This window comes from Zingiber officinale, chromosome 11A (assembly GCF_018446385.1).
Source record: "Zingiber officinale cultivar Zhangliang chromosome 11A, Zo_v1.1, whole genome shotgun sequence".
Taxonomy (NCBI): Eukaryota; Viridiplantae; Streptophyta; class Magnoliopsida; order Zingiberales; family Zingiberaceae; genus Zingiber; species Zingiber officinale.
In genome coordinates, this window is record NC_056006.1 from 49181862 (window position 1) to 49203971 (window position 22110).

At 38.1% G+C, this 22110-nt stretch overlaps 1 protein-coding gene across 1 annotated transcript; it reads right to left on the reverse strand.

Annotated features, from left to right (window-relative positions):
* Positions 1-3118: 3118 nt before the first annotated feature.
* On the reverse strand, positions 3119-8960 carry LOC122030822 (rac-like GTP-binding protein 5). Its single transcript, XM_042589866.1, has 8 exons — positions 8853-8960; positions 8488-8677; positions 7802-7889; positions 7585-7694; positions 7432-7495; positions 3780-3844; positions 3617-3682; positions 3119-3542 (listed from the first exon to the last, which is right to left on the reverse strand). The coding sequence occupies exons 2-8, from the start codon at positions 8584-8586 to the stop codon at positions 3447-3449; spliced, it is 588 nt and encodes a 195-aa protein (XP_042445800.1). The 5' UTR covers positions 8587-8677; positions 8853-8960; the 3' UTR covers positions 3119-3446.
* Between the last annotated feature and the right edge of the window lie 13150 nt (positions 8961-22110).

Sequence of the window (22110 nt, forward strand, 5' to 3'; positions counted from 1 at the left end):
ATCGACCAACCCTTGGGTGAAGGCGTGCATCATGGTTTCGGATGAAACTGTCGGGATGTCCATGCCTGCCTGGTTGAATCATTAGATGTAGGTTCGGAGAGTTTCTCTGGGCCCCTGCTTCATGGAGAACAGACTGACACTAGTCTTCTGGTAGCGCCTGCTGCTTGCGAAGTGGTGGAGGAACGCCGTCCGGAAGTCCTTAAAACTCCGAATTGATACGTCCGGCAACCTCCGGAACCATCGTTACGCCGAGCCGGACAGGGTAGTGAGGAAGACCCGGCACTTAACTCCGTCAGTGTATTGATGTAGAGTAGCGGCGTTATCGAACTTACCGAGATGGTCGTCCGGGTCAGTCGCACCACTGTATTCTCCAATCGCCAGGGGGCATAGTGCCTCGGGAGCGGATCCTGCAGAATCGCCTCTGAGAACTGGCGATTGATCCGCTCTGGCGAAGAATCGGTCCGAGGCGCCTTACCTTTCTTGACGTCCCGCGCGGGTGCTTCATCGGCTGATGATCCTTGGTTGGCCTGCGCTGGTTCGGAGGGGGTCTAGAATAGGGCCCGATGGAAGGAAATTGGCGCGGGTGGTGCATCTCCCAGCGTGTCGGTCTGCCCTTTGTTCTGCGCCCAAGTAGAAAATTGTTCCGGTCAATCTTCCAACGCCGGTCGGCCACCGGATGCCGAGGTGGCCTGCTGCGCAAGCCGCTCGGCTTGTGCCCTCTGTTGCTGCTCTACTATTTTTGTCACTCGCGCCTGGATGAGCGCGTCGAATTCTTCTGGAGAGAGCGTCACGGTTTGTGAGCATCCAGCTTCCTCCATCTTCTCGGCTCGGATTCAGGTGCATTCCACAGACGACGCTAATTTGATCCTGTCCGAGTGCTGAGTCGACGGTCGCTGGGGACATGGTGCTCTCGTTGACTCCGCGCATCCCTGTGAGTGACGTAGACCTTCAGCGAGAACCTGCAAGCACAAAACCGAGCCGGGAAGAGGTTCCAGGCGACGGCCCTCCGACGCTCAAGTCAACCTCCGGCAACAAGAAATCGAAGTAGAATGACGAGAACTGTAGCTACAGTGATGAATCACTCATACCTCTGTTGGAGTCTGGGGGTCCTTATATAGGGCTCCCTGAAGGCGCGTGCACGCTTACCGAGACATGCACGCCTCTCAAAGCATACCTATATTGAGTGTGTCAGAAAAGCGTGTCTGACGCCATACCTCAATAGCGCGAGCATATCCCTGACGAGATAGTGGAAACTTCCGTCGTACGATTATCTGTCTGATCCGGCAGCCTACCATGCTATCTACCGGCGACACTTGTCTCGAGGAAGATAGAGTTACCTACCCCTTTTGTCTCATACTAAGCCGGACGAAAGAACCGCTCGGTTGACGTCGCAGTTGGCCGAGCGGGACATCTGCTCAGCTAATCATACGAAGGCCTTGGCGCTGCTCGCACAAATGGGAGAACCTTAGTGGGCATGGTTCTCGTTCGGTCGAGATGAAGATCGCTCAGACTTCGTCCCCTGCTGTTAAGCCATGCTAGTCACTCACCGGGCGTCAGGAGCTCGGGCCCAAGTCGAGTCGAGATGTCGGTCGGCTTTCCACAGATCGAGGAGGTGATTCGCCCGGTCGAGCGCCTACAGGGTGTTGACCACCTTGACCTCCTGCCGGACGGGCCCCACAGGGTGTTGACCACCTTGACCTCTTGTTGGTCGGCCCCCCCTTTACTACCGGATCACTCCTTATTGACATTCAATAGATTGGCAATAATTGAAGTTTTACTCTTGTATGGTGGTTTAGACCTAAATAAGTCAGGTCTTCAAGTTGGAATAAATTTCATCTTAGTTGATTTATGCATTTGTGTCGTCCTTCAAGAGTATCCTAGTGTGATTCATTATAACCTCTTTGTCTGATGGGGTTATGCTCTCTTTTGGTATTAGATAGGTTGATTTGTTCTTTTTTCTAAAACCAACTAGCATCTTTTGCAATATGTGCATTTCACCTTATAAGTGTGGAGTTTTTCATTGATGGAGTATATAAATCTCTTCTTGATAGACAATGAGTTTAAAGGTATATAAGTTTATCTTAAGAAGATGAAAATTTTATGAGCTATAATATTAAATCATTGAACAAATTAAACAATTTACTCATTCTCAAACTACCATAGGGACACTAAATGTGGATGACTCATCATCTTCTATGGTAATTGGAGTTGCCCTCGAAGTTGCAACCCTAGTCACATAGTGTTATCGAGATTATTGTGCATGTGAAATTATAGACTCCTAAACAGCATTTACTTGTAATATACCTTCTGTGATGTGGGTGGAGGTGTGCCTCTAAAGAACAATTGTTAGAACCAAGATGACTAGGGTTGTATATGATATGTGAGGTAAAATCATTGATACAATATGAGAGAGCAAGTTTTGCAGTCCAAGTACTGTCGGCAAGGGTCAAATTGGGATAGGAGTACCTATAAAAAATGTTGGATCAAGATCTTGGATAGTTTGGGAGTTGAAAAACAAGATTTGTTTCTAAAAGGTATCAAGAATGATTCCATATGCTCTTTCATTTCGTGGCTCAATAAATACATGATTTTGAGCTCATGTTAGTGGGTTCTAGTGCTAATTATGTTGGACATCAATGGTCTGATGAGATCACTATGTAGGAGTCGATCTATTCTTCAAGCTTAAAGATGAACTATCAGTTACTTCCAGAATTTGGCAGTAAAAGATGCCAAAGGTGGGAATAAGACGAATCCCCTGAATGAGGGAATAAATGAATTTTCTTACCATTTGAACTTCTATCCAAGCGGATTTTGTTTCTCTGTAGAACCATTGCCACTTCTTGCATTGTTACAATGCGAGTAATGAGCTTCTAATGTTTCATGAATATCAAACAATGCCTTTATTCAGTGTTACCAGATTTGCAATGTTCAATACAAAAGCCCATCACCAATCAAGCACATTTTCTATCGAATAAGACAGAATCGTTCATTAACAGTGTCACCACAGAAGGATATTTAATTAAATTCACACTAAATCAGATTCGAACATAGTTGTTGAAGGCGCACAAAAGCACTACTAAAAGGTAACTAATGCATGTAATCTAAAGCCAGCAGAACATGCAGGATTAAGTGCTAGTGAATTGCATAAATAACTTCAAACTAAGGTCCAGAATGCCGAAAAAATATTGTAACTGATAAAATTACAGCACATGATGCCATTGACAGAAGATCACCTCCATCATTGATCCGCTGATGACAATAAAAACCAATAAATAGACAACAATTAAGATATTGTTTGAGATCAGTAAAGAAAACCAATCACCAAATGTTTCCATGAGTGCATCTGTTGTTACGAGTTGCATCAGCTTTTAGTTGAATGTAAACCTCTTCTTAGAATGAATACCACACTACAAGGACCCTTGCGGTTATTTTCCAGAACACAGTATTCACAGTATGGTGCAAAGTGCCTTCCCTTTCTTTTTCTTTTGTTTTGGCGGTTGAAGCACCACTTTAATAGCCATGTCAAAAACTGCCTTTATGTTCTGTATGTTAAATTTTCATTAGAGTTGAACTTTAAAAGGGTTCTAGAAATTGAAATTTTAGCATAGAGCAGTACCACTTGGGTTTTTGCACTGCATTCAATATAAGCAGGAGAGTCGATTGTTCTCTTTAACTCTTCCCCCTGAACCATTCCAAGAGTTAGCTCAAAGCTTTAGAATGATAAGATTTGAGAAAAGATGGGGATTGGTTCTAGGTGCTGAATACGCTGGAGCTCTTACCTGTGCAGTACTTATTGGCTGAGAGCCAGGGTGATCTATGAAAAACTGTTGGTCGTCACGGAGATCTGCAAACAAAACAATGCACAATCTTACTTGCATCATTCAAAACCAAGAGATTTTAAATTCATCAAGTTAGCAGCATAATGTGTGAACTCAAGTAGAGAAGCATAATTGGCTGAACGCACTTCTCTAGTAAACCCTCAAAGAAAATAGCTGAAAGCTATTTAAAGAAACAAAAACAGAGAATGGCTTAAGACATTGGTTGACCTCTTAACTTACAAAGTCAAGTGTCAAGAGGAGATACTTAGAGACCAAGAACCATTGATCAAAGACAAACAACAATTAGCTTCACATCAAGAACAACTGACCTCAACCAAACAGATTCTATGAGTTAACCTTGTATCCAGAAGAAGGTTGTTATTGACTTAGAAGAAGCATTGAAGAAGGATTTGCAGGTGACCACAACAAAGTTATTAAGGACTTGATGCTTCCCATCAACAAGAGATTAACTGCCTAACCATTGAGAACATCAGAGTTGAAGAAGGACCCAACTGCAAGAGTTCCAACTTTGAGGCTAGACAACTTGGTTCGACAAGTTTTTTTTTTTAATTCAGGCTATTTCCCCTACCAAAGCCCAATTTATTTGAATCCTCTGGATCTAAAAAAGGTCGACCTCACCTAGTGGAAAAATGCTTGGTTGTTGTTGTTGTTATTGTTGTGTTCTGGATCTAGAAAAGGCTCTACCTCCTGAATATAAGAAACCCCAAGGACAAAAAAATTGGAGTAAGCCAGTTCAATGATAGCAATGATCTAACCAATGTAGAAGGCTAGGTTCTTGGAAAAAGAGGCAAAAAGAAGCCAGTTTGGCTTCTTAGATCACAATGAGCCCTTAGTTTTTAGTCTTGTGTTATTATGTCCTTCAGATAAACTTGATAATTTTTCCCATTCTAAGATACCATGATATTTATTTCTCCCCAACCAGTATCAATCAGGATCAATGTCACTCAAGCATAGCACTTTTATGGTCCTCCTAAGTGATTACATCCCCAATTTGGCTGAAGCCAACACTTTTGCATCTCTTACATACAATAATATTCCTTATTGCATTCTTTACATGTGTATGACTACCATCACAACCAATCTTGTGCACAACATATGCGCACAATCAACCAACAACCTCTACTCAGGGAATTAAAAGCATATTCCAAGTGATCAACCAGCTACCTAGCACCTATGCAGTAGGCAAGCTCCTAAGTGAGAACCTAGGTGGTCATAACAAAAGTGTATTTCATAATTAAGAATAGCTATATATTTCATATTGACAGCTATTTTATAATTAGTGTTGTATTACAATATCAAACAAAATAGACAAAATAGCTGATAAAAAAACTAGTTTTTTTTGGTAGACATGCTAGGATTGTCTACGTTGCCTTTTTAATTGCCTAGTTACTAGGCTAAGTGACCCTTTAGCAAAGTTGCCTAAGCATGACTTTGAAAACTAAGTTTTTGCTCATAATTTGACCAACAACACTCAAATACAAATGAGTTCCGTTTAGCACCTGCTCTTGCCATTTATGAAAAGCTACTAGCAAATTCTACACACATGTATGCCTGCTCATGACCACCAAGCACAATAGCTATTGGTGAGCCCCACATGTCCTACTCGATCAAATCTAGCATCAAACATCTTGCTTGCTTTTGTATGCTCTTTGATTTTTCTAAAGCTCTTTGCTGCTTTTTTTAATATCAACCAGTAATTTTCTTACATCTCCACATGATACCCTGCAGAGCACATATATTTGACATCTTCTGCAAATAAATTCACCCACCCTCCATCCAACTAAGTAGTTGTAGAAAGCTCCAAACTCGCCGTTTCTTTTTTTTTCAGACAGCAATTGACTGGTCTCTCTTTTAGTATTAAGCAATAATTTGGCCATTGATTAGTGAACTTTTGAGCTCCCTTCAGTTCAAAATGGCATATTCCTCATCTGCCTCCCAATTGCCTCCTATCATTAGCCAACTAGATCTATAGGTTCACAAAAATTACCATGACAAATTTGAATAGGAGAAACTATGCTTCATGAGTTGCAGCAAATTGGGTTTGGTTCATTGGCCATGGCCATCATCTTATAACTCGGGTTACTGAGATTCTTGGGTCTGCTTGAGCTTCTTGGGAGCATAGTGACACAATTGTTTGCCATCCTATTGCAATCTATTGATCCAAAAGATGATTTGTACATGGATGATTTTTCTTGATCCTAAACTGTGGTTGCTTTATGATTGGTTCTCAGTCTCTTCTGCCATGCATCCAACACAAAGTTGATAACACATATTGGCCAACTCCAAGCCATTGTTGTTGGTCTATAAGATATTCTCACAATTACATTAAATGTTAAGGTTATGCAGACTGCTTCAACAAGACCATTACCAATTATTTTTCAATCATAAATTTGTCCTGAGTTAGATCTTATAAAGATTCATCTCTTGGACAACACCTCTATCTCATGCCTATAAGATGTTTACATGCATATGTTAAAGCCTCTAAAACATTTTTACCAACCTCTAATTTTCCCATAGATAGATCCGCTCATGCTACTTAGTTCTAATTGGATGATTCTCCTAGTGGTAGAGACACCCATGAAGGTCAGCAAGTGGAAGAAGTCGTTCTAATGGACAGAACAATGCAAAAGCACCCTCTGTGGAAATTCTGGGCATGCTCGAAAAGTATGTTACTTCATGGCTATAAAGAGAGCTATCCTCTGGCAGTTAGATTCAGGTGGTGGGAATTCTAGTTAGAGTATCCACTATTACTTTCATGTATTATGTATAGGTGAAGAAACTTGACAGATTTGAAAGTCAACTTAGGTTTTTTTTATTGATGGAAAAGTATAAGTTGCTTTCTTAGTTTCCTGAAAAATGAATTATTAATTTAAGTTTAACTTTCCAGCTAGAACATCAAACACAAGCCAACCAATTAAATTGGTACAAGTAAATAACTTTGACACGTTGATCAAGGGCTTAAACTATCCAAATGAATCCTACAATTCCACATAACTAGGTGGTGAAGAAATTTGACCTATTTGGAGAATAACTAGGATATGGGTCCAGCAAATTTTTGCTTGTTAGAATAAGATGATCTTCTCAGTTCCCTAAGAAGGAATGATTGATATGGCGGGCCAACTTGACCCACCAAAACCACAATCTTACTAGCTAAATAAGTGAATTGGCACAGATAAAGAACTGCACCAAGTAATAGAAGACCTAAGCCTACCCTTTATATTCCCAAAATGATATATGAGTATGAAAATTTCAAGCTCTTCAATTATTGAACTTACCAACACGAAAGACATGAAAATCATATAGAGGTAGGCAAAGTGCAATGGAACTAACCTTCTCCAAAATTTTAAAACCATGCATTCGTCAACACTTATCCAAGTTTTTTCTATGTTGATAATAAGGAAGCAGAGAAAACGGTAGCTATACAGACACTAAACTTATATGCAATTACCAAAATTTCTTTCCTAAACAAGATTTTTCACAGTAGCATTGAAGAAAAAATCAAAGACTATAGATGTTTGAAGTCAAAATATATATTGATTTGGGCATATATTTGAACAAAAAGTAAAAAAGGAACTGGAATAATGAATATTACCAAGTTTTGTGCCAACGAGAATAACTGGCACACCGGGCGCATAATGTTTCAATTCAGGTATCCACTGAAGAGTGAAACGGTGAAAATAGGAAAGAGAAAGTGGCAAGTCAGAAAATTAACATCTAACGCAGAAAGCACTGCTACAAAGTTTACCTTTTTAGCTACGTTTTCATAGCTAGCCTTACTTATCAAAGAGAAGGCTAGAAGGAAGACATCAGCACCTCGGTAGCTTAAAGGTCTGAGTCTATTGTAATCTTCCTGGCCTGTGGACCATCAAATCCTCAAATAAATAAAAATTACCTTAAACAAGGTAGGGCAGCAAGCACAAAGAAAGACTCAGGGAATGGTGAACTAAATAAAAAAAGATTACCTGCGGTGTCCCACAGCCCTAAGTTAACCGTGTTGCCATCGACTACAACGTTCGCACTAAAGTTATCAAATACGGTTGGTACATAATCCTATGTATCAACACACAAAAATAAATGAAAACGTTTAAACATAGAAGAGTCATTCAACACATTCATAATGTAGAACTAATATTAAAAAAGAATTTCACAAGGTACTTATCATGTTATAAAAATAATGGAGAATTTCACAAGGATTTAGAAGGCTCAATCATGTAGTTACTGTGCACATACCATTTCCAAGTACAAAAAGGTGCATGATCAATGAAATATCAATAATAATTCATGATATATTGATATGTCTGCATCTTTATTTTCGAGGAAACTAAATGATATTAGGGCATAAAGCTTTTGGACATCTCACATCCAACAAATTCCAAGACAGTTTATTTCTGGTAAGAAAAATGGAAATAGAAAATATGCACGAAAGAAAGAAATTATATTGAAAATTTTATTAATTATATAAAAATCGGTGAAAAACGGTTATGAGCGAACATCAGAAAAGACAACATGAGAAGAAAAGAAGAAGAGGTAATATTGTAACATAATATTATAAAGCTAAATAACCCAAAAGGGTATACTTTCTTGCCCCTCCTTCCAACCACCAAGAAACACCTGGAATAGGAAAAAGAACGGGCTTTCCCAGACTTACCGTGGGGAACGTGTTACTGGTATACGATATGAGCATGCAGGTCTTCCCGACGGCACCGTCGCCCACCGTAACACACTTTATGAACCTCGATGCACTCATCTTCCCGATCGATCTCCTCGCATCCCACAAAACGACTGCCTTTTCTCCCTCCCGCTACTCGTTCAGGCCCGACACCGCTTAGCTTCAACCACTGCACATCAGAAGGACACGAGGAAGGCTCACATTCGTCAGCCGAGGAAAAGGCTTCCCATTGAAGGAAAAAGGGAAAGAAAAAGAGAGACAATGCGATGCAGTATTGGGAAAATTCAATTCCTCTAGCTTTATCTTCTTCCTGCCAAGAGAGATAGATTGAGAGAAGAGGGCACCTTTGGGTTAAGGTTGTAGGAGTGGGAGGGGACGCTCCGGCCGAGAAATGCTGCGGTTGAAGCGCAAGCCGAAAGAGACGCCGATTCGGTAATAACATTTCCATTGATAGAAGGAAATGAACGGATAGCAAAGGCCACAAAAATTTATAGGAAATCATTTCTCCCCACAAATTTGAGAAATTAAATTTGACCTTTTCAAAAATTCAAAATCAATCATCGGGAAATTGCCGTTAAATCGCCATGTAAATTTAAACATTTACATTTAGTTCCCATGTCAGTATAAATTTATTTTTGATATATGATCAAATCAATTTATTTGTTTCAGCTCGCTAACCCTGATAAAATTATCATATTGTCCTCATTTGAATTTAAAATGCACAACTATTCCTTTCTCTCCCAACGTCTGACACATCACTTCGCGGTACTGTTCCTTTCTTTCCCACCAAACCTCGGCAACGTGCTCCTCCTCCACAACTACAAAACTCGACGATGTACTCCGCCTCCGCAACTCCAAACCATCAGCGAAGCACTCCCCCGCTTCGTCCTTAAATCATCTTCATCGACGTTGAAGGCAAAAATCAGAGAGGCGACAGAACCCAACTAAACCATCTTAAACCCTTGAATCATCGGTAAGTAAAATTTGCTTGCCCTACATTTTGACTAATTTATTATTTCTCTACAAAAAATCGAAACTTTAGTTCATGAGTGTTTTCGATTTTGTGAGGTTGAGGTTCAATGAAATTAGGTTTAGGTGTTTGCGGTGCAATTTTATGAATGAGTTTGTATTGCATCTTTTTCAATTCAAGGGATGTGAGATATGTGCAAATTTTGTAGTGATTATCAATAAACTAAGTAATGTATTTAATTTAAGCACTTTGATGGTCAAAATCTATTGGATTGTACTTTAGGATATTAATAGATAAATTGTTATAATTATTGGTGTTGTTCATTCCGCTGGCTTGAATAAAATTAGTTTTGATACTTCAATTGCATTTTATGAGTGTGTTTGTATTTTATCTTCTTCAGTTGAAGAATTGAAAGATATATATTACTTTTTGGATATTAATTATCAATAAACTAAATAGACTCAATTTAAGCGCTTGGATGCCCAAAATATTTAGGGTATGAATGAGTAAATAGTTTAAATTTTTTATATTGTCCAATCTGCTAGCTAGAATAAAATTACTTTTGATATTCAAATTATAATTTTATGGCTGTGTTTGTGTTTTATCTTCTTCAATTGAAAAATTGAAAAATATATGTTACTTATGTATATTGATTAGCAAAAACCCGAATAATATACTCAATTTAAGTACTTTAATGCTCATATTTTTCATGACTTACTTTATGTATGAATTATAAATTGTTCTTGTTGTTTGAATATGGTTGATTTGGGTAGTTTGAATAAAAATGGGTTCTGGATTGTTCTAATTGCAACTTGTTTTATGAATGTGTTTGTATTTTATCTTCTTCAATTGAATGATCGAATGAGATATGTGGTTATTGTGTAGTAATTATCAATAAACTGAATAATAATATCCTCAATTTAAGTGCATTGATGTCCATATTTTCCATGGATTATAGTTTATGGTATGAATTGTTAACTAATTTATTTTTATATATAAATGGGAAAAAAACCAGAGCTAATAAAATAAAGGAGGTTAAGGAGAGATATGTGGAGAAGAGAAAAAGCAAAAGTAGCAATTAAACAATCATATTCACATTGTTCATCAACATATTTCAAAGTCGTGTTCGATGAAGTGTTACCCAATTTGGGTAATAAGTAAAAAAGAGAGGATCAAAAGCACTCCACTTACTCCATGGCTTGAGATTCTTGAGATGTCAATTATTAGTACTAGAATAAATTTAGTATTAAATAGATTCCAGCAGTCTTCACGTTCGATAACATTGTAGTTCCATTCACATCGACTGAGTTTTGCATCATTCTTGGTTTGGCCCATGTGGGGCAGCCTATTGATTTGGATGTTAGCATATAGTCCAAATTTGTGGCTTTATTATTTGGAGGAAAATTTGGCAACGTAAATAGGATTACAATTCATGATAAAATACTTATATTAGCTGGATCAGAGAAGGATTCTGAAGTGGATGATTTTGTTAGGCTGTTTATTTGTCTTCTATTTAACTGTGTTATTTTTTATGTTGGTAACTATTCCACTTCTCGATTTATTATGTCCTACATTGATAACATAATGAGCTTCTTTGATTACTCGTGGGGAGATGCAGCATACAGATTTTTGTGTCACCAACTTATTTTACATACCCCCAGTAATGGAAATAGGATGAAAGAAAGCAAAAAGTATATTTTAGATGGTTGTATTGTTGGCCTAAAGGTGAGTTTTAAAATTTTAAAGTGTGATTGATATATTTCATATTAGTTTAATAATATATTTATGCATTTAGGCCGGGTTATATGAAAGAATACCTTCATTTGGACATACATGGTCTTTATGGTATTTCCCCGGTTGTTTTATTAGGAAAGGAGTCAAATTTCCATCCAACGTGATGTTGCTGAGAAATTATTTACCGACATTGATTTCAGTAGGATAAGTTATTATATTTTTAGTATGTATTTTCTAAATATAATTGTAGAAGTGATACTTTGTTTATAATTTTTAAAAGGTGTTGGATATAGTACCATTTCCGGATGAAGAGATTTTGTTAAGCGACAAATAAGGAAGTTTTTTGGTAAATATAGAAATAATGAAATTATTTATGTTAAATAATGATGATAAGTCATTTTTTTTTACTACATTACTCTTATTTTGATGATAAAAGTATTGTGTGAGATGTTATGAATTAGCTAATAAGAAGATGATGACTGAACCAAGCAATGAAGAAAAGAGTAATGATTGTGTGGAGACAGAACCAGTTGGTGAAAAAATAGGTTGTAATGTCCTTGATTTTTTTTATTATTATATTTCCAATATCAATTCATATATAACTGTGGATGTCACGAATCATAATTACACTTACAATCATAACATACTCTTGATTTAACTAAGGTAGTCCAGTAATTCATAACATACAACAGAAACTAAACTAATAAGTTTTCGAGTTGTATTGTCGTTATCCCGAGCTTACTCACTTGTCAATGCCCCTACCTCGTTTGTCTTCTTACCTGAAATAGTTAAAATCTGTGAGTCAAGAGACTCAGCACATTCAAATCATACTATGCATTAATTAGTTCCTATATCCATGTATCCTAATGGGAACCGTACCTATCTAACTCTGCAAGGTATTTTCCTAGCATATCTTACTAAAGCATGAATGTAAACATACCGTGTGCAAGGACATCTTCATGAACATAATGACATAGACACGAGCATGAACATACATGAATATAATCACAAACATATATGGACATAACGTGAACATGAGCATAACACGAACCTGAATATGAACCTAACCATATACATGGCATAACATGAATATAAACGTAGCATATCATGAACCTAAACATATACATAGTATGACATGAACATGAACATAGCATATTGTGAACCTAACATATTCATAACATAACATAAACTTGAACATAGCATATCATGGGTGTAACATATTCATAGCATAACATGAACTTGAACATAGAATGTCATGAACCTAAACATATACATAGCATAACATAAACATACACGTAGCATATCATGAACTTAACATATTTATAGCATAACATGAAATTGAACATAGCATATCATGAACCTAAATATATACATAGCAAACATGAACATAAACATAGCATATCATGAACCTAATATATTTATAGCATAACATGCACATAAATATAGCATATCATGAACCTAAACATATACATAGCATAACCTGAACTTGAACATAAATATCATGAACCTAAACATATATACATAATACAACATGAACATGAACATGAACATAGCATATCATGAACCTAAACATATATACATAGTAAGACATAGACATGAACATAACATATCATAAAATCTTTTTAAGGTAAGGTTGGATCGTTGACAGTGACTAGCTATCATCATATAGTCGATAGATCAATTTCAGTTGTAAAACCATGGTACTAGGCAATGGACATCAGCAACCACTTTTTTATTACTGTGCCTTGACATATAGTTGGTGAGGTCTCCAGCAACCCTTTTGTGACTAGGCCATGGCCTATGGAATCTGGTGTTGGGCTCTCTCTAGGGCTTTGGCCTGTAAACGTGATCCCTCTGGGGCCTTTTCCCTCATAGTATTTTGATGTGCGTAGATTGTATACATTTATTGGCATGTTTTAACGCACATTCACATACTTTGAGCATGCTTGATCTATGCATTTTCGTACTTTCAGCTTTCCTTTTTAGCATATTTACTCTCTTTGTTCGGAGATCTGCTTTTGTGCATTTTCTGTACACAGGAGTCGAAATTGGTGAAGATTTCATGTTTGAAGCCAAATCTATGGGCAAAGCAAAGGGAAGAAGGTGCCCTACCTGAACAACACACTGCCCTGCTCTGGGGGGTTGCCCAGGCCGTGTGGAGATCACAGGCCAGAAAGTTGCAGCAGGAAACAAAGAGGTTATGGTCGTGTGAACCTCACACGGCCGTGCAAGGATCCAAAGAACCCAGATTGAGAAGGAGCCTAGGCCATGTGCACCACACGACCATGTGAGTTTTCCAGAGAAAGGAGAAGCCTCGACCGTGTGTCTCACACGGCCGTGTGGGGTTCTCAGTGGCAAGGAAGGAGGCAGGTCGTGTGCATCACACGGTCGTGCCAGATTTCCAGAGGCTAAGAGAGTTCAGGCCGTGTAGATCTACACGGCCATGTAAAGGGGATATTGGGGATGTTTGCCACGGCCGTGTCTCACACACAGTCGTGCAAGGCTGGCAGAGAGGAGAATGGGCAAGGCCGTGTGAACCTCACATGGCCGTGCCATGGGGCCGTGTGGCGCCCAAACCTCACATCTATTTAAACCCTTCTTCAAGATTTGAAAGGGGATCTTCTCCCTCTTGGGGAGGGAGCGAGATTTGGGGCTTTCCTTCCAATCTTGGGTGGATTTCTGGGTGATCTAAAGGCGGATCTTCAACGGAATCGGCTCTGGGAGCGTGGATTGGATCCGAAGACGAAACTTCATCTTAGATAAGTTTTCTTTCTCTCCTCTTCTTGGATTGGGGGATCAAGAAATGCTTGTAATCTTTGTATTTTCGGATTTCTCTTTTCGATTCATGGAGTAGATCTCTTTGTTCTAGGATAGAGGGAGTATTTGTATGATGAATTGATGAAAACTCTTGTAGATTTGTCATTTCCTTGTTTCTATGATATTGTCTTGTTTGTATCAATTCAATCTTAGATGTATTGTTGTGATTTGGACCTAATTCACATTCTTGATTGATTGTTTGAATGTCTTGTGGATTTTGTAGAGATTATCTCTCACTCGATTTTCCGAGGGAAGCATGCGTAAGGTGCAAGCTCGTGTAAGGACGTGTGAGGGATGAACTTTAGGGGGGAGATAGGATAATTCAATATGGTAGGATAGATGTATGAATTAATCTTTATATCTTATGGGTCGAGAGGCAATGATTTCTATGTTGATTTTCCGAGGGATCTTCGTGACAGGAACATGCCCGTGTAAGGACAACATAGGCTCATATCCAATTGATCGCATTTAGGTATAGATTTCAGTCGTAAGTCGGTAGTCTATTGCAAGAGAGAACTGACAACCTTCTATAAATGTTGGACAATTGCGAAATAGGGTTTGGTAGATCATTTACATTGAGGAATCTTACAAAGAAACCAAAACTCCTAGAACATTCCTTTATCATAGCCCATAATCTTGTTTGTTGATCTTTCATTCCTATGTTTACTTATCATTAGTTACATTTAGCTTTTGGAAACCAATTAATTAGTTGTTTAGCTAACTCGTGTTGAAACATTTCTAGTGCTTATTCCAGTCCTTGTGGATATGATAATCTTTTACATTACTTGCAACATTTCCGTACACTTGCGGAACGTAACAAGTTTTTGGCGCCGTTGCCGGAGACTGCGCTATAACATTAGGAATTATCAATTGAGTTAGACTAGAAATAACTTTTCTTTTCATTTGTGTAGTTGTAACTAATTGTTAGAATTTTATTTTCATAGGCTTTTCCTTTCTTGTATAACATTCTTGTCAATTCTTTTTGTTGTAACTCTAATTCTGCATTTTGATTCTAACATTCTTGTCTAACTTTTCTTAGTCTTCTTTGGATTTAGTTTCTTTCTTCTTTTGTTTAGTACTTGGTTTCTATAGTGATTTTTCAAACTTCATTTTGGTTACTGGATGAGACTCAACTCATGCAAGCCCATTTGGAAAAATCAAAATATCCCAACATTTGTGCTAAAAGTACACTAGTGAAATAAGATGTGCACAATGCAAATGCTTATGAAAAAAAAACAATGAAAAAGAAAAAATGAATATGGGATATAAAAAAACAGTTGTCATGAGTGGAATCTAGCAAGTTACCCCTTTGAAACCGAGTTAGGTTACTGGGGAAATGACTACTTAGCTTCTCTTGAGATTGAGCACGCCTTTGAGACCATGGGTTGATTGAGAAATATGAACCAAGTGTTTGGCAAGTAAGTGCCTATCACTGGTTACTTGTCCATCACTGAAAACATTAGGAATTCAAATTTGATGACGACTTGACTAAGACATAGATTGAAACTTGAAGAGTTTTGAGTTGTTTTTGCACTGTGCACAAGATACTTATGCTTGAGCCATACTTGACTTTGTTTTCATGATCATGCTTGTTAGTGAAACTTTTTGATAGAGTTAGGAAAGTACATTATGGTTTATGAATGTGTTGTAGAACATATGAATGTAGATTGCAGCATTTTTCTTGAGGACAAGCAAAGGTTTAAGTCTGGGGGTGTGATGTGCGTAGATTGTATACATTTATTGGCATGTTTTGACACACATTCACATACTTTGAGCATGCTTGATCTATGCATTTTCATACTTTCAGCTTTCCTTTTTAGCATATTTACTCTCTTTGTTCGGAGACCTGCTTTTGTGCATTTTCTGTACACAAGAGTCGAAATTGGTGAAGATTTCATGTTTGAAGCCAAATCTATGAGCAAAGTAAAGCGAAGAAGGTGCCCTACCTGAACGACACACTGCCCTGCTCTGGGGGGGTTGCCCAGGCCGTGTGGAGATTACGGGCCAGAAAGCTGCGACAGGAAACAAAGAGGTTATGACCATGTGAACCTCACACGGCCGTGCAAGGATCCAAAGAAAGGGGGAAGAGGTAGCAAAATTGGTTTTTGCTTTCCTTCTCCCTTAGCCCCCCTTTTTTTTTTCTTTTTTTATTTTATTTATTTATTTGTTCTCATCATTCATGATGAAACAAGGGGGAATGAATCCCCTTAATTGTCCTCTTTAAGTCACGGCAAAGGGAGAGGAAGAGGGAGAGAAAAGAAGGAAGGCAAGTTGTCTTTCTCTTGCTCTTTTCTTGCTTTCTTTTGGCTAGCTTTTACTCTCATCCTTATCATGAGTTTCCCTCCTTTGCTATCAATATATCATTCCTATCCCAACTGGTTATTACCCATTAATCCTATCATTTACATCATGAGAGGTTCAAGGTTCAATCCTTGACCACTCCCTATTTTTTATTTCTTTTTATTTCTTTTTGGTTCAACATTCTACTAATATTTTTCTAAGGCAAATTCATCATTCTCATATTTATCTTAAAAGCTTAGTGGGTGTTACACTCTGGGACCTTTTCCGGTAAACGGACTCCCTCTAGGGCCTTTTCTCTCACGGTATCTACATTAAATCTTTATCATTATCAAAAGCATGATTAGGATTATAAATTATCAAACCCAAGAAATGGTTGAGTGCATAACATGTTAAATCCTCAAATTCGTAGCTACCATGTATTATAAAGTTGTCAAAGCATGATTATTGTCATGGCATATTAAAACCTAAAATCTTAAACTATCATGATTATAGTGGTCAAAAGCATGATTAATGTCATAGCATGCTAACCCTAGTATTCGAATCTAGCATGTACCACAAGATTATCAACATTCATGATTTAATTCATAGCATCCAAACCTTAAATCTGAAACTAACATATAATCTATAAACATTATCATGATAGATGTAAGAGGAAATATAAACATCTACCTAAACCTAGATCATATTAAGGTATCATAATAAGACATAAGAAGAATATGATCATAAATTTAAACCTAAACTTAGAATTCAAAATTCGCACCTAAATCGTATAATGTTATCATGACAAGAAATGGGAAGAAACCTAAACATAACCTAAATATAAGCATGAAATTTCATAGCGTAAACTTAAGCATAGATTTAAACATAAACCTGTGTATAAACATAGCCCCAAACTTAAAAAATATGAAATTCACACATACTTCTTTTATGGTTAACATGATGTGAAGTGAGAAGAAAATAACCATAAACCTAAACCTAATCCGAGATTAACATGTAACCTATAAAGTTATCATGATGAGAGGTAAGGAGAACATAAACATAACCCTAATCTTAAAATCCAAAGATCCCCTAAAAGTCCAAACCAAAACTTCACTTAACTTCCAAAGGTATCGACCATGTGAAGGATTTCATGACATGAAACTACAAAAACCAAAACTAACAAACTCACAAAGTTCTCCAAACATGGGGATTTTATGGCCTCCTAAAAACATCCAAACCAAATTATAAGAGAACTAAACATGCATGGATTTAAGGAACCAATAAAAACATAACATGGGAAGAACATGCCTTTAATCTTTAGCTACTAACTCCCTTTTTGGTCTTCCCTTGGAGCTCTAGAATCGGTGGAGAAATAAAGAGGGAGAGGAGCCTTCTTAAGGCTGGCGGCAATATCAAAGGTAAGACTTTTAAAGATAAGGTTTTTAAATATAAGAGGGAGCTTAGGACTTGGTCTATTAATTGCATTAATTTTGTACATATTTATATCCATATACTAATTTCATATTTATACATATCCATGTATATATCACATATACATGGTAATATATATAATTCATATTATAGTTTCTTAATATTAAGTCATTTCATTAAATTTCGTAATTATATATATATATATACATATAATTTTCGTAGGATGATAATATTGTACTAATTTCATATTATACATATCCATGTATATGTTGGTGCGGGAAGCATCCGATGATCGAACCCAAGTTTTGATAATGACAAATGGTTCAAAGTTAAGTTATTTTGTGATCTAACAATTTGAATGAGCTTGTAGGAAAGTTCTAAGTGTACTTAGGCAAAAGACCTAGCTACGGTTAAGCAGGTGAAAAACCCTAGGGGATGGTAATCCTAGGTCATAGGGGGTGGTAACCCTATGCGGAAAGTCTTGGCGGATCGAGAGTTTCAGGCAAAAGTCCTAGGGGGTGGTAACCCTAGGTGGAAAGTCCTGGTGTCGCGAACCAAGTGGAAGACTGGACGGGTCGGGGAGTGGGTGTCCAGCAGAAAGTCCGGAAGCATCGAGCGCCGAGCGAAAGTCCAGTCGATCTGGAGGATCGTGTTGACAACAGGTAAATCTCCTGAGTGGAGTAGGTGAGGACGCACTCCCCGCAGAGGGAACAGTAGGCGTCGGGTCAACCTAGGGTTTCCGGTCGGAAATCCGAAGTCAGACCCGGATAGTCCGAAGACTATCAATATTTTGTTTATGACTATTATGTGCTAACTTTGTTTTGCAGGGTATGTGTTTGGGACTAACACATTTTGCAGGAACAAAGAAACAACCTTAAGCCTCGGATGAACAGTGCCCGATGCGCCTCCATGGAGCTTAGAGGCGCCTCAGGTGCAAGGCTTAAGGAAGCTACGCACCAGGCCTAGAGGCTCCTCAGACTAAGCTGGAGGCACCTTGGACCAGAGCTTGGAGGCTCCTTGGAGTGGCTTGGAGGCGCCTTCAAGTGGATGAGGTGCGATCTGTTCTGTGCTGATCCACGCGGGCGACTCGGGAGGGTTGGAGGTGCCTTGGACGATGTTGGAGGCGCCTCCAATAGTGCATAAAAGGAGGTCTCGAGGCAACACTCAATATAACAAGTTTCAAGTGATCCTACTGCAACATGCTGTTAACGAGACACTCCGACAAAACTACGACAAGTCCCCGACAACTCGAAGTTTCATTTTCGCTAATTCTGTTGTTGGTATAGCTTTAATATTTCAGTTCTGTAATACACATTTGTACTTTACAATCTGATAGTGAATTACCCAAAGTAAACGCTCAACGAGCGTGGGCCTTGGAGTAGGAGTCAAACAAGGCTCCGAACCAAGTAAAACTACTTGGGTCTTTGTGTTTGTTATTTCTATTTATTCCGTTGCTTAATTCTCGAACATTTTTACGAATCCGAAACGCGTGAAAAAGCCACGAGTGTTATTCTCCCCCCTCTAGCGCTTTCGATCCAACAATTGGTATCAGAGCGGGATAGCTTTGATTTGGTGCAACCACCAATCAAGCAATTTTTTTGTGGTGTTTTCAATTTTTCGGAGTCAATTGGAATTAGTATAGTTGCTACATTCCAATTCTTTTTGGATTGTTTTTGCTCGAAGTTGGTGCAACACTACTCGAGTTCATTTTTATTATTTTCATACCGCACTGCTAATCGAGGATCAAGTCCTGGGACATTGTCTCTCTCGTGTTTTTCTGTGCTATATCTAAATGACCTTCCAAGAAGGTTTTAGCACTATTCGCTCCCTGCTCTTCTCCGGAGACGATTTCGGATATTGGAAGGGTCGGATGGAGGCGTATCTCCAGACTCATTTTGAAGTCTGGATGATCGTCAAAACCGGGCTCCAAATACCGATTGATGCCACCGGTAAGCTACTACCATACAAGGACTGGGAACCGACACTCATCAAAAAGGTAGAAGCCAACGCAAAGGCAACCTGTACCCTACAATGCGGACAGACGAAAGAGGAGCTGAACCGAGTCGACCCCTTTTCAAGCGCCAAGGAATTGTAGGAGAAGTTGATCGAGCTTCACAAAGGCACCTCCGATACCAAGGTCAGTAAACGAGATTTATTATTCAATAAATTATATAATATTAAGTTGCAGGAAGGCGAGATAGCTACCCAACTCCACACTTGGATACAAGACCTACTCAACGGTCTACACGCAATCAGACAGAAGGTAGAGAACCGAGATATTTTGAGGTATGCCTTAAACGCTTTTCCAAGGAACACCTTGTGGGCATCCATGGTAGATACTTACAAGGTTTCTAAGGATCTTTCTTCCATAAAATTAGATGAGTTATTTGCTGAGTTTGAATTACATGAACAGGTTAACTCACGTCCATCCGAGAAAGGTTTGGCTTTGGTTACAGGTACAAGTAGAACGCACGAGACTAAATCAAAGCGCAGAACCAAACTAGAGTCAGAAGAAGAAGAAGCAGTTTCAGACGACAACGACGACGAAATCACAACCGAGCTTGTCAACCTAGTGAAGAAACTATACAGGAAAAAGAAAGGGTTCAACAAAAATGATGTCAGAAAAGTCATCCAGTCCAAAGAAGCCCAACCAAGCTCAAAGATGAAATTCGAGGTAACGTGCTATGGATGCAATCAGAAGGGGCACATCAAGGCGAACTGTCTGAATCAAAAGGATCCAAAGAAACTAAGAAGGAAGAAGGCCCTGAAGGTAACCTGGGACGAGTCATCCTCGGAAGAGTCCGACGATGAAGAACTCGAACAGACGAGTTTTCTCGCATTGATAGCCCGGGACTACACCAACAAATCCGGAAGCGAGGACGAATTGGAAGCCGAGTCCGAGAAAAGCCACGGATCCGTATCCGTTTCCGAAGGGCCTGATCCCGCTGTAAGTATCCCGCGCTTACACAATTTAGTTAATTATTTATTACGCAAATTAGCAAAATCAAACATTAGGATCAAGTCACTTCTAAAAGAGGTAACGACCCTTAAAGAAGTGACTAACATCGAATCCTTGCCTGTCCCAGTTCAGACTGGAAACTCAACTCAAGTCCAAAAGCTTGAGGAAGAAAATTTCAGCCTGAAAACTCAGGTCAAGGATTTGAAGAAAATGTTGAAACGGATCACTTTGGGATCCAGGAATCTTGACCTGATTCTTGGGACACAAAGAGTCGTTTACAACAAATCTGGATTAGGTTTTAAGACCAAAAAGAAATACCGATCCTATCTAACCTTAGTTAATATATCAAATAGTAAGACAGTCCAAGCATGGGTACCTAAGTCCAACTTAGTTAATCAAGTTGGACTTGGTCAATATTGGGTTCCTAAGGATCAAGTACATTATCTTGATAGACCATATTGAGGCTATGATCTAGGGAGAGCCAAAAGAAAAACTGTATTAATAAATAGATAAATAATTAAAATAAAATTAAATTAAAAGTAAAAACTTAAATCTAATCTATAAAAATATAAAATTAATCAATAAAATAGGGGGAGTCTCCAGAATAGCTGGCACCTCCAAAGCTAACCTACCCGGCAGGGTAATCTAAACCAAGCTACCCGGTAGGGTCATTAGAATTAATTAGAAAGGGAACAAGTTTAACTTAACCTATGGTACTGGTGAAATTTTGGATGATAGTACGTTAGGGAAGCTTAGTCTATGCATGTCTAGGAAGATATGGCTTCGACCTGGTGCATTTGGCTAAGTCGAACTAACCGAGCTACCCTTTATGGATCCCAACCAGTTAGACCAAGGTTTTGTATTGAGTTCGGTGGATAGGACTATTTGAAAAACCTCGAAGGCATGGTTACTTTAATGATGTCCAAGTGAATCACCATAACCCAGAAAGTTTATCCGAAGAATGCCTATTTGTTGAGCCCAAAGCTAAACCCGAATCTAACATAAAGTTAAACCAAACCCTATAACTGAACTCAATTTATCCCACAAAATTATAAGATTCCCTGATTTGAAATTTAGATCAGGTGAAATAACTAAGGATTAATTTAATCAAATCTAATTAATTTAATAAAATCAAATTAAATTAATCAAATCTAATTAATTTAATCAAATCTAATTAAATTAATCAAATCTAATTAAATTAATAGAATCAAATTAATCAAACCTAATTATATTAATAAAATCAAATTAAATCAATCAAATCTAATTAAAGTAATAAAATTAAATTAAATCAATCAAATCTAATTAAATTAATAAAATCATAATAAAATTAATCAAATATAATTAAATTAAAAAACTTTTAAAAATCTTTTAAAACTTATTTAAAAATTATTTAAAAAAACTTATTTAAAAA